Source organism: Lithobates pipiens, unplaced genomic scaffold (genome assembly GCF_037356315.1).
Source record: "Lithobates pipiens isolate NorthernLeopardFrog02 unplaced genomic scaffold, aLitPip1_a1.2 Scaffold_13, whole genome shotgun sequence".
In the NCBI taxonomy this organism is placed as follows: Eukaryota; Metazoa; Chordata; class Amphibia; order Anura; family Ranidae; genus Lithobates; species Lithobates pipiens.
Genome location: NW_027507718.1, coordinates 534,563,017 through 534,577,245, shown reverse-complemented (window position 1 = coordinate 534,577,245; position 14,229 = coordinate 534,563,017). Strand labels below are relative to the sequence as shown.

The following is a 14,229-nucleotide window of genomic DNA, read 5'->3' as shown; positions in this document are numbered from 1 at the left end:
TAATGAATGTAAACATCCCATGTGAGAGTAATAGGGGGTGATGGGTCCTCTTTATGGAGAGATCCGGGGTCTATAATGAATGTAAACATCCCATGTGACAGTAATAGGGGGTGACGGGTTCTCTTTATGGAGAGATCTGGGTCTATAATGAATGTAAACATCCCATGTGACAGTAATAGGGGGTGACGGGTCCTTTTTATGGAGGGATCCGGGGTCTATAATGAATGTAAACATCCCATGTGACAGTAATAGGGGGTGACGGGTCCTCTTTATGGAGAGATCCGGGGTCTATAATGAATGTAAACATCCCATGTGACAGTAATAGGGGGTGACGGGTCCTCTTTATGGAGAGATCCGGGGTCTATAATGAATGTAAACATCCCATGTGACAGTAATAGGAGGTGACGGGTCCTCTTTATGGAGAGATCCGGGGTCTATAATGAATGTAAACATCCCATGTGACAGTAATAGGGGGTGACGGGTCCTCTTTATGGAGAGATCCGGGGTCTATAATGAATGTAAACATCCCATGTGACAGTAATAGGAGGTGACGGGTCCTCTTTATGGAGACATCCGGGGTCTATAATGAATGTAAACATCCCATGTGACAGTAATAGGAGGTGACGGGTCCTCTTTATGGAGAGATCCGGGGGCTATAATGAATGTAAACATTCCATGTGACAGTAATAGGAGGTGACGGGTCCTCTTTACGGAGAGATCCGTGGTCAATAATGAATGTAAACATCCCATGTGACAGTAATAGGAGGTGACGGGTCCTCTTTATGGAGGGATCCGGAGTATATAATGAATGTAAACATCCCATGTGACAGTAATAGGGGGTGACGGGTCCTCTTTATGGAGAGATCCGGGGTCTATAATGAATGTAAACATCCCATGTGACAGTAATAGACGGTGACGGGTCCCCTTTATGGAGAGATCTGGGGTCTATAATGAATGTTAACATCCCATGTGACAGTAATAGGGGTGACAGGTCCACTTTATTGAGAGATCCGGGGTCTATAATGAATGTAAACATCCCATGTGACAGTAATAGGGGGGGACGGGTCCTCTTTATGGAGAGATTCGGGGTCTATAATGAATGTAAACATCCCGTGTGACAGTAACAGGAGGTGACAGGTCCTCTTTATGGAGAGATCCGGGGTCTATAATGAATGTAAACATCCCATGTGACAGTAATAGGAGGTGACGGGTCCTCTTTATGGAGGGATTTGGAGTATATAATGAATGTAAACATCCCATGTGACAGTAATAGGGGGTGACGGGTCCTCTTTATGGAGAGATCCGGGGTCTATAATGAATGTAAACATGCCATGTGACAGTAATAGACGGTGACGGGTCCCCTTTATGGAGAGATCTGGGGTCTATAATGAATGTTAACATCCCATGTGACAGTAATAGGGGTGACAGGTCCACTTTATTGAGAGATCCGGGGTCTATAATGAATGTAAACATCCCATGTGACAGTAATAGGGGGTGACGAGTCCTCTTTATGGAGAGATCCGGGGTCTATAATGAATGTAAACATCCCGTGTGACAGTAACAGGAGGTGACGGGTCCTCTTTATGGAGAGATCCGGGGTCTATAATGAATGTAAACATCCCATGTGAGAGTAATAGGGGGTGACGGGTCCTCTTTATAGAGACATCCGGGGGCTATAATGAATGTAAACATTCCATGTGACAGTAATAGGAGGTGACGGGTCCTCTTTACGGAGAGATCCGGGGTCAATAATGATTGTAAACATCCCATCTGACAGTAATAGGAGGTGACGGGTCCTCTTTATGGAGGGATCCGGAGTATATAATGAATGTAAACATCCCATGTGAGAGTAATAGGGGGTGACGGGTCCTCTTTATGGAGAGATCCGGGGTCTATAATGAATGTAAACATCTCATGTGACAGTAATAGACGGTGACGGGTCCCCTTTATGGAGAGATCTGGGGTCTATAATGAATGTTAACATCCCATGTGACAGTAATAGGGGTGACGGGTCCACTTTATTGAGAGATCCGGGGTCTATAATGAATGTAAACATCCCATGTGACAGTAATAGGGGGTGACGGGTCCTCTTTATGGAGGGATCCGGAGTATATAATGAATGTAAACATCCCATGTGACAGTAATAGGGGGTGACGGGTCCTCTTTATGCAGAGATCCGGGGTCTATAATGAATGTAAACATCCCATGTGACAGTAATAGGGGGTGACGGGTCCCCTTTATGGAGAGATCTGGGGTCTATAATGAATGTTAACATCCCATGTGACAGTAATAGGGGTGACGGGTCCACTTTATTGAGAGATCCGGGGTCTATAATGAATGTAAACATCCCATGTGACAGTAATAAGGGGTGACGGGTCCTCTTTATGGAGAGATCCGGGGTCTATAATGAATGTAAACATCCCGTGTGACAGTAACAGGAGGTGACGGGTCCTTTTTATGGAGAGATCCGGGGTCTATAATGAATGTAAACATCCCATGTGAGAGTAATAGGGGGTGACGGGTCCTCTTTATGGAGAGATCCGGGGACTATAATGAATGTAAACATCCCATGTGACAGTAATAGGGGGTGACGGGTCCTCTTTATGGAGAGATCCGGGGTCTATAATGAATGTAAACATCCCGTGTGAAGGTAACAGGAGGTGACAGGTCCTCTTTATGGAGAGATCTGGGGTCTATAATGAATGTAAACATCCCATGTGACAGTAATAGGAGGTGACGGGCCCTCTTTATGGAGAGATCCGTGGTCTATAATGAATGTAAACATCCCATGTGACAGTAATAGAGGGTGACGGGTCCTCTTTATGGAGGGATCCGGGGTCTATAATGAATGTAAACATCCCATGTGACAGTAATAGGGGGTGACGGGTCCTCTTTATGGAGAGATCCTGGGTCTATAATGAATGTAAACATCACATGTGACAGTAATAGGAGGTGACGGGTCCTCTTTATGATGAGATCCGGGGTCTATAATGAATGTAAACATCCCATGTGACAGTAATAGGAGGTGACGGGTCCTCTTTATGAAGAGATCCGGGGTCTATAATGAATGTAAACATTCCATGTGACAGTAATAGGAGGTGACGGGCCCTCTTTATGGAGAGATCCGGGGGCTATAATGAATGTAAACATCCCATGTGACAGTAATAGGGGGGTGACGGGTCCTCTTTATGGAGAGATCTGGGGTCTATAATGAATGTAAACATCCCATGTAAAAGTAATAGGAGGTGACGGGTCCTCTTTATGTAGAGATCCGGGGTCTATTATAAATGTAAACATCCCATGTGACAGTAATAGGGGGGTGACGGGTCCGGGGTCTATAATGAATCCGGGGTCTATAATGAATTTAAACATCACATGTGACAGTAATAGGGGGTGACGGGTCCTCTTTATGGAGGGATCCTGGGTCTATAATGAATGTAAACATCACATGTGACAGTAATAGGAGGTGACGGGTCCTCTTTATGTAGAGATCCGGGGTCTATTATAAATGTAAACATCCCATGTGACAGTAATAGGGGGGTGACGTGTCCTCTTTATGGAGGGATCCAGGGTCTATAATGAATGTAAACATCCCATGTGACAGTAATAGGGGGTGACGGGTCCTCTTTATGGAGAGATCCGGGGACTATAATGAATGTAAACATCCCATGTGACAGTAATAGGAGGTGACGGGTCCTCTTTATGGAGAGATCCGGGGTCTATAATGAATGTAAACATCCCATGTGACAGTAATAGGAGGTGACGGGTCCTCTTTATGGAGAGATCCGGGGTCTATAATGAATGTAAACATCCCATGTGAGAGTAATAGGGGGTGATGGGTCCTCTTTATGGAGAGATCCGGGGTCTATAATTAATGTAAACATCCCATGTGACAGTAATAGGGGGTGACGGGTCCTCTTTATGGAGAGATCTAGGGTCTAGAATGAATGTAAACATCCCACGTGACAGTAATAGGGGGTGACAGGTCCTCTTTATGGAGAGATCCGGGGTCTATAATGAATGTAAACATCCCATGTGACAGTAATAGGAGGTGACGGGTCCTCTTTATGGAGAGATCCGGGGTCTATAATGAATGTAAACATCACATGTGACAGTAATAGGAGGTGACGGGTCCTCTTTATGGAGAGATCCGGGGTCTATAATGAATGTAAACATCCCATGTGACAGTAATAGGAGGTGACGGGTCCTCTTTATGGAGAGATCCGGGGTCTATAATGAATGTAAACATCACATGTGACAGTAATAGGAGGTGACGGGTCCTCTTTATGGAGAGATCCGGGGTCTATAATGAATGTAAACATCCCATGTGACAGTAATAGGGGGTGACGGGTCCTCTTTATGGAGAGATCTGGGGTCTATAATGAATGTAAACATCCCATGTAAAAGTAATAGGGGGTGACGGGTCCTCTTTATGGAGAGATCTGGGGTCTATAATGAATGTAAACATCCCGTGTGACAGTAACAGGAGGTGACGGGTCCTCTTTATGGAGAGATCCGGGGTCTATAATGAATGTAAACATCCCATGTGACAGTAATAGGAGGTGACGGGTCCTCTTTATGGAGGGATCCGGGGTCTATAATGAATGTAAACATCCCATGTGACAGTAATAGGAGGTGACGGGCCCTCTTTATGGAGAGATCCGGGGTCTATAATGAATGTAAACATCCCATGTAAAAGTAATAGGGGGTGACGGGTCCTCTTTATGGAGAGATCTGGGGTCTATAATGAATGTAAACATCCCGCGTGACAGTAACAGGAGGTGACGGGTCCTCTTTATGGAGAGATCCGGGGTCTATAATGAATGTAAACATCCCATGTGACAGTAATAGGAGGTGACGGGTCCTCTTTATGAAGAGATCCGGGGTCTATAATGAATGTAAACATTCCATGTGACAGTAATAGGAGGTGACGGGTCCTCTTTATGGAGAGATCCGGGGTCTATAATGAATGTAAACATCCCATCTGAGAGTAATAGGGGGTGATGGGTCCTCTTTATGGAGAGATCCGGGGTCTATAATGAATGTAAACATCCCATGTGACAGTAATAGGGGGTGACGGGTCCTCTTTATGGAGAGATCTGGGGTCTATAATGAATGTAAACATCCCATGTGACAGTAATAGGGGGTGACAGGTCCTTTTTATGGAGGGATCCGGGGTCTATAATGAATGTAAACATCCCATGTGACAGTAATAGGGGGTGACGGGTCCTCTTTATGGAGAGATCCTGGGTCTATAATGAATGTAAACATCCCATGTGACAGTAATAGGAGGTGACGGGTCCTCTTTATGGAGAGATCCGGGGTCTATAATAAATGTAAACATCAAATGTGACAGTAATAGGAGGTGACGGGTCCTCTTTATGGAGAGATCCGGGGTCTATAATGAATGTAAACATCCCATGTGAGAGTAATAGGGGGTGATGGGTCCTCTTTATGGAGAGATCCGGGGTCTATAATTAATGTAAACATCCCATGTGACAGTAATAGGGGGTGACGGGTCCTCTTTATGGAGAGATCTAGGGTCTAGAATGAATGTAAACATCCCACGTGACAGTAATAGGGGGTGACAGGTCCTCTTTATGGAGAGATCCGGGGTCTATAATGAATGTAAACATCCCATGTGACAGTAATAGGAGGTGACGGGTCCTCTTTATGGAGAGATCCGGGGTCTATAATGAATGTAAACATCACATGTGACAGTAATAGGAGGTGACGGGTCCTCTTTATGGAGAGATCCGGGGTCTATAATGAATGTAAACATCCCATGTGACAGTAATAGGAGGTGACGGGTCCTCTTTATGGAGAGATCCGGGGTCTATAATGAATGTAAACATCACATGTGACCGTAATAGGAGGTGACGGGTCCTCTTTATGGAGAGATCCGGGGTCTATAATGAATGTAAACATCCCATGTGACAGTAATAGGGGGTGACGGGTCCTCTTTATGGAGAGATCTGGGGTCTATAATGAATGTAAACATCCCATGTAAAAGTAATAGGGGGTGACGGGTCCTCTTTATGGAGAGATCTGGGGTCTATAATGAATGTAAACATCCCGTGTGACAGTAACAGGAGGTGACGGGTCCTCTTTATGGAGAGATCCGGGGTCTATAATGAATGTAAACATCCCATGTGACAGTAATAGGAGGTGACAGGTCCTCTTTATGGAGGGATCCGGGGTCTATAATGAATGTAAACATCCCATGTGACAGTAATAGGAGGTGACGGGCCCTCTTTATGGAGAGATCCGGGGTCTATAATGAATGTAAACATCCCATGTAAAAGTAATAGGGGGTGACGGGTCCTCTTTATGGAGAGATCTGGGGTCTATAATGAATGTAAACATCCCGCGTGACAGTAACAGGAGGTGACGGGTCCTCTTTATGGAGAGATCCGGGGTCTATAATGAATGTAAACATCCCATGTGACAGTAATAGGGGGTGACGGTTCCTCTTTATGGAGAGATCTGGGGTCTATAATGAATGTAAACATCCCATGTAAAAGTAATAGGGGGTGACGGGTCCTCTTTATGGAGAGATCTGGGGTCTATAATGAATGTAAACATCCCGTGTGACAGTAACAGGAGGTGACGGGTCCTCTTTATGGAGAGATCCGGGGTCTATAATGAATGTAAACATCCCATGTGACAGTAATAGGAGGTGACAGGTCCTCTTTATGGAGGGATCCGGGGTCTATAATGAATGTAAACATCCCATGTGACAGTAATAGGAGGTGACGGGCCCTCTTTATGGAGAGATCCGGGGTCTATAATGAATGTAAACATCCCATGTAAAAGTAATAGGGGGTGACGGGTCCTCTTTATGGAGAGATCTGGGGTCTATAATGAATGTAAACATCCCGCGTGACAGTAACAGGAGGTGACGGGTCCTCTTTATGGAGAGATCCGGGGTCTATAATGAATGTAAACATCCCATGTGAGAGTAATAGGGGGTGATAGGTCCTCTTTATGGAGAGATCCGGGGTCTATAATGAATGTAAACATCCCATGTAAAAGTAATAGGGGGTGACGGGTCCTCTTTATGGAGAGATCTGGGGTCTATAATGAATGTAAACATCCTGCGTGACAGTAACAGGAGGTGACGGGTCCTCTTTATGGAGAGATCCGGGGTCTATAATGAATGTAAACATCCCATGTAAAAGTAATAGGGGGTGACGGGTCCTCTTTATGGAGAGATCTGGGGTCTATAATGAATGTAAACATCCCGCGTGACAGTAACAGGAGGTGACGGGTCCTCTTTATGGAGAGATCCGGGGTCTATAATGAATGTAAACATCCCATGTGAGAGTAATAGGGGGTGATAGGTCCTCTTTATGGAGAGATCCGGGGTCTATAATGAATGTAAACATCCCATGTAAAAGTAATAGGGGGTGACGGGTCCTCTTTATGGAGAGATCTGGGGTCTATAATGAATGTAAACATCCTGCGTGACAGTAACAGGAGGTGACGGGTCCTCTTTATGGAGAGATCCGGGGTCTATAATGAATGTAAACATCCCATGTGACAGTAATAGGGGGTGACGGGTCCTCTTTATGGAGAGATCCGGGGTCTATAATGAATGTAAACATCCCATGTGACAGTAATAGGAGGTGACGGGCCCTCTTTATGGAGAGATCCGGGGGCTATAATGAATGTAAACATCCCATGTGACAGTAATAGACGGTGACGGGTCCTCTTTATGGAGGGATCCGGGGTCTATAATGAATGTAAACATCCCATGTGACAGTAATAGGAGGTCGGGGGTCCTCTTTATGGAGAGATCCGGGGTCTATAATGAATGTAAACATCCCATGTAAAAGTAATAGGGGGTGACGGGTCCTCTTTATGGAGAGATCCGGGGTCTATAATGAATGTAAACATCCCATGTGACAGTAATAGGGGGTGACGGGTCCTCTTTATGGAGAGATCCGGGGTCTATAATGAATGTAAACATCCCATGTGACAGTAATAGGAGGTGACGGGTCCTCTTTATGGAGAGATCCGGGGTCTATAATGAATGTAAACATCCCGTGTGACAGTAACAGGAGGTGACGGGTCCTCTTTATGGAGGGATCCAGGGTCTATAATGAATGTAAACATCCCATGTGACAGTAACAGGAGGTGACGGGTCCTCTTTATGGAGAGATCCGGGGTCTATAATGAATGTAAACATCCCATGTGACAGTAACAGGAGGTGACGGGTCCTCTTTATGGAGGGATCCAGGGTCTATAATGAATGTAAACATCCCATGTGACAGTAATAGGAGGTGACGGGTCCTCTTTATGGAGAGATCCGGGGTCTATAATGAATGTAAACATCCCATGTGACAGTAATAGGGGGTGACGGGTCCTCTTTATGGAGAGATTTGGGGTCTATAATGAATGTCCCCCATAAATCCATCGTCAGTCATTCACCATAAAAAACAACCCACCACCTGGAGAACTCTTTGGATCCTGACTACCAGCAGCCAAACAAGATCTGCCTGAGCTGTCATCAGCTATATAGGAGAAGGGTCGGGGACAGTGGTGGCCATCTTTGGGCAGTGATGCCCCTTTGCTTATGTGGCCATGCTTCCACCACTTCTACGGACACTCCCAGAGGATCCGGTGACCGTGGGAAGATGTCATACAGAGAAGTGGTGGAAACGTCGCCTCCAGACATGGTGCATGGCTCCCACCAAATAGGAGGCCAGAAGAGACAAAGTTCAGACATTCGTCCGATGGACAGGCGGAGTTTGGCCACCTCCTCGGTTTGAACTCATCTCTCAGGTCACCCCTTGTTGTCATGCAGTTGGCCTGTTCAAATAGCGTTGGACCTGGAACTTTGCAGGCACCGCAGCCCAAGCAACCCCTCACAACTTCTGGAGGAAAGCTGGTTGAGAAAGGTTTCTATAGATACTAACTGTCCTCCTGAAGAGCCTTCACCCTGGGGAAGGGAAAGACGGGCCGATCTGGCACGTTATTGGTGGATCATTCCTAGTGCTGTCTGGGAAGGGATGGTCTACGCGGTGCCTCACCTTGAAGGCCTCCTTCAGCTCCTCTTCGTGGGTTTGGTTGGTCTGCCATGGTTTATTGGCATCCCGGGTTCCATCTGAGCGCAGACTTTCACCGAACACGTCCACATAGAAGAAGACGTAATCGCCGTCGGTCAGCTTCTCCTTGTGGGCCTGTAGCATGATCTTATGTAGCATCTCCAGAGGGCCACAGATGTAGATGACTGTGAGGAGAACAGAGGAAGGTGAGGTTACAGACAGACAACAAAGCAACCACAACCAATACATCAACTGCAGAATCAAGAAACACAATCAATGGTGCCTATCTCCAGTCTCTGGTCCCATATACCAATGGTGCCTATCTCCAGTCTCTGGTCCCATATACAAGTAGTGCCTATCTCCAGTCTATGGTCCCCATATACCAATGGTGCCTGTCTCCAGTCTCTGGTCCCCATATACCAATGGTGCCTATCTCCAGTCTCTGGTCCCCATATACCAATGGTGCCTATCTCCAGTCTCTGGTCCCATATACCAATGGTGCCTATCTCCAGTCTCTGGTCCCCATATACCAATGGTGCCTATCTCCAGTCTCTGGTCCCATATACCAATGGTGCCTATCTCCAGTCTCTGGTCCCATATACCAATGGTGCCTATCTCCAGTCTCTGGTCCCATATATCAATGGTGCCTATCTCCAGTCTCTGGTCCCATATACCAATGGTGCCTATCTCCATTTTCTGGTTCCATATACCAATGGTGCCTATCTCCAGTTTTGGTCCCATATACTAATAGTGCCTATCTCCAGTCTTTGGTCCCATATACCAATGGTACCTATCTCCAGTCTTTGGTCCCATATACTAATGGTGCCTATCTCCAGTCTTTTTTCCCATATAATAATAGCGCCATCTCCAGTCTTTGGTCCCATATACCAATGGTGCCTATCTCCAGTTTTTGGTCCTATATACAACTTGTGCCTATCTCCAGTCTCTGGTTCCATATACAAGTAGTGCCTATCTCGAGTTTCTGGTCCCATATATCAGTGATGCCTATCTCCAGTCTGTGGTCCCATATACCAATGGTGCCTATCTCCAGTCTCTGGTCCCATATACAAATTGTGGCTATCTCTAGTTTTTGGTCCCATATTTAAAAAGTGCCTGTCCTATACAGAGGTATTTACAGACCGGTCATTATACAGAGGTATATACAGACCAATTATTATACAAAGCTTTATACAGACCAGTCATTATACAGAGGTATATACAGACTGGTCATTATACAGAGGTATATACAGACCAATTATTATACAGAGCTTTATACAGACCGGTTACTATACAGAGGTATATACAGACCGGTCATTATAGAGAAGTATATACAGACCGGTCATTATACAGAAGTATATACAGACTGGTCATTATACAGAAGTATATACAGACCGGTCATTATACAGAAGTATATACAGACCGGTCATTATACAGAAGTATATACAGACTGGTAATTATACAGAGGTATATACAGACCAGTCATTATACAGAGGTATATACAGACCGGTCATTATACACAGAGTGACTCCATACATGCTCACTATAGTACACAGAGATCTGTAGTGACTGATGATTATATAGGAAGATGTATATACTCGCTGTATGCCCCCCCGTGTTGTGTAGTATGTAGAGCAGTATATATATATATATATATATATATATATATATATATATATATATATACCCCCCGTGTTTGTCGTGTAGTATGTAGATATATATATATATATGCCTCCGCTGAGTGCGTGTTGTTGTGCAGAGCCGTGTAATTAGCGTGTTCTGCGTGTTCCTCCTGGAATGACGTCTCCTGATTAGCAGATGGAGGAGAAGCACTCAGTCCATTATCTCCCATTAGAGGCTCCGGGGCCCCGGCTCTGTGTAACAGGAGAGGGAGGAGGGGCCCCTCCATATCCACTCATTAACCACTTCCTGTCTACACATCTGTCCTTCATCAATAATGCAGCCAGGAGGAGTGAGACTCCACATGAGGAGCCATTCTACAGGAGAACACCGTCCATCAGTCCGGGATCATATGTGCTAGAAAGTACCTGGCAGGTAAGTACCTACATCACAGGAAAGGGTACCTACATTGCACAGGTAAGTACCTACATCACAGGAAAGGGTTCCTACATTGGACAGGAAAGTACCTACATCACAGGAAAGGGTACCTACATTGCACAGGTAAGTACCTACATCACAGGAAAGGGTACCTACATTGGACAGGTAAGTACCTACATCACAGGAAAAGGGTACCTACATTGGACAGGTAAGTACCTACATCACAGGATCAGGTATCTACATTGGACAGGTAAGTGCCTACATTACAGTAACAGGTAAGTATGTAACTTCCATCTTGGAAGGAGCCATGCTGGCTAGACAGGAAAGGTACCTATGAGCCAGCTGTGGTCACCTGCCCAGCCTGCAGGTTCAAGGAATTCTGGGGGTCACGGGAATTCTGGGTATCCTGAGAATTCTGGGGGTCTCGGGAATTCTGGGGGTCCTGGGAATTCTGGGGGTTCTCAGAATTCAGGGGGTCCCGGGAATTCTGGAGATCCTGAGAATTCTAGGGGTCTCGGGAATTCTGGGGGTCCTGGGAATTCTGGGGGTTCTGAGAATTCAGGGGGTCCCAGGAATTCTGGGGGTCCCGGGAATTATGGAGACCCTGAGAATTCTGGGGGTCCTGGGAATTCTGGAGATCCTGAGAATTCTGGGGGTCCCGGGAATTCTGGCAGTCCTGGGAATTCTGGGGATCCCGGGAATTCTGGGGGTCCTGAGAATTCAGGGGGTCCCAGGAATTCTGGGGGTCCCGGGAATTATGGAGACCCTGAGAATTCTGGGGGTCCTGGGAATTCTGGAGATCCTGAGAATTCTGGGGGTCCCGGGAATTCTGGCAGTCCTGGGAATTCTGGGGATCCCAGGAATTCTGGGGGTCCCGGGAATTCTGGGGGTCCTGAGAATTCAGGGGGTCTCGGGAATTCTGGGGTCCTGGGAATTCTGGAGATCCTGAGAATTCTGGGGGTCCTGGGAATTCTGGGGGTCCTGAGAATTCTGGGGGTCCTGGGAATTCTGAGGGTCCTGGGAATTCTGGGGGTCCCAGGAATTCTGGAGGTCTGGGGAATTCTGGGGATCCCGAGAATTCTGGGGATCCTGGGAATTCTGGGGGTCCTGGGAATTCTGAGGGTCCTGGGAATTCTGGGGGTCACGGGAATTCTGGGGGTCTCGGGAATTCTGAGGGTCCTGGGAATTCTGGGAATCCTGAGAATTCTGGGGGTCCTGGGAATTCTGAGGGTCCTGGGAATTCTGGGGGTCCCGGGAATTCTGGAGATCCTGAGAATTCTGGGGGTCCTGGGAATTCTGGGGGTCCTGAGAATTCTGGGGGTCCTGGGAATTCTGAGGGTCCTGGGAATTCTGGGGGTCCCGGAAATTCTGGAGGTCTCGGGAATTCTGGGGGTCCCGAGAATTCTGGGGATCCTGGGAATTCTGGGGGTCCTGGGAATTCTGAGGGTCCTGGGAATTCTGGGGGTCTCGGGAATTCTGAGGGTCCTGGGAATTCTGGGAATCCTGAGAATTCTGGGGGTCCTGGGAATTCTGGGGGTCCTGGGAATTCTGGGGATCCTGAGAATTCTGGGGGTCCCGGGAATTCTGAGGGTCCTGGGAATTCTGGGGGTCCCGGGAATTCTGGCAGTCCTGGGAATTCTGGGGATCCCGGGAATTCTGGGGGTCCCGGGAATTCTGGGGGTCCTGAGAATTCAGGGGGTCCCAGGAATTCTGGGGGTCCCGGGAATTATGGAGACCCTGAGAATTCTGGGGGTCCTGGGAATTCTGGAGATCCTGAGAATTCTGGGGGTCCCGGGAATTCTGGCAGTCCTGGGAATTCTGGGGATCCCAGGAATTCTGGGGGTCCCGGGAATTCTGGGGGTCCTGAGAATTCAGGGGGTCTCGGGAATTCTGGGGTCCTGGGAATTCTGGAGATCCTGAGAATTCTGGGGGTCCTGGGAATTCTGGGGGTCCTGAGAATTCTGGGGGTCCTGGGAATTCTGAGGGTCCTGGGAATTCTGGGGGTCCCAGGAATTCTGGAGGTCTCGGGAATTCTGGGGGTCCCGAGAATTCTGGGGATCCTGGGAATTCTGGGGGTCCTGGGAATTCTGAGGGTCCTGGGAATTCTGGGGGTCACGGGAATTCTGGGGGTCTCGGGAATTCTGAGGGTCCTGGGAATTCTGGGAATCCTGAGAATTCTGGGGGTCCTGGGAATTCTGAGGGTCCTGGGAATTCTGGGGGTCCCGGGAATTCTGGAGATCCTGAGAATTCTGGGGGTCCTGGGAATTCTGGGGGTCCTGAGAATTCTGGGGGTCCTGGGAATTCTGAGGGTCCTGGGAATTCTGGGGGTCCCGGAAATTCTGGAGGTCTCGGGAATTCTGGGGGTCCCGAGAATTCTGGGGATCCTGGGAATTCTGGGGGTCCTGGGAATTCTGAGGGTCCTGGGAATTCTGGGGGTCTCGGGAATTCTGAGGGTCCTGGGAATTCTGGGGGTCCTGGGAATTCTGGGGGTCCTGGGAATTCTGGGGGTCCTGGGAATTCTGGGGATCCTGAGAATTCTGGGGGTCCCGGGAATTCTGAGGGTCCTGGGAATTCTGGGGGTCTCTGGAATTCTGGGGGTCCCGGGACTGAGGAGCAGCCAAGATAAGCTGTGACTGTCCCTCTTTTTATATAAGTGTTTATTTATGGAAAAATGAAGATGTGTGAGCGTCCTTTTCCTCTAGCGAGCTCTGTTAGTCTGGGGGGGGGGGGAGTTATAGATTAATGGGGGGGGGGAGTTATAGATTAATGGGGGGGGGTTATAGATTAATGAGGGGGGGGAGTAGGTGATAAGAGCCTCTTCCTCAGTCCACTTTATGGATCCCTCAGGAGGAAGCAGAAACATTAACCCTTCAAGCTCTCCCCTCCCCCACCTGGGACCCTCTTCATCTCACATCTCACTCTGCAATCTTAACACTGTGCAGAATTTAAGATTCACCCCCCCCCCCCCCCCCCGGGCCCAAAATCCCCTCCGAGGCCCACAGTCCCCGCCCATAACTGAATCGTCATCATTGAGTGGAGTGACCTCATAACCATCCCCGTTCAGTATGACCAGATAATGATCACATGATTTATCCTATTTACCTCTCTGACCTACAGACACCAC

General features: G+C 47.6%; 1 protein-coding gene across 2 annotated transcripts in view; it reads right to left on the bottom strand.

Moving 5' to 3' along the window:
* The window catches only part of NPR2 (natriuretic peptide receptor 2), a 160,029-nt gene that overhangs the window by 117,192 nt on the left and 28,608 nt on the right, over nucleotides 1–14,229 (bottom strand). For both annotated transcript variants that reach the window (XR_013272410.1, XM_077478216.1), the window contains exon 2: nucleotides 9,036–9,235. Coding sequence is in view for 1 of the 2 variants with exons in the window: in XM_077478216.1 (XP_077334342.1) it covers nucleotides 9,036–9,235 (200 nt within the window). In the remaining variant the exon portion in view is untranslated. The remainder of the gene's footprint in view (nucleotides 1–9,035; nucleotides 9,236–14,229) is intronic.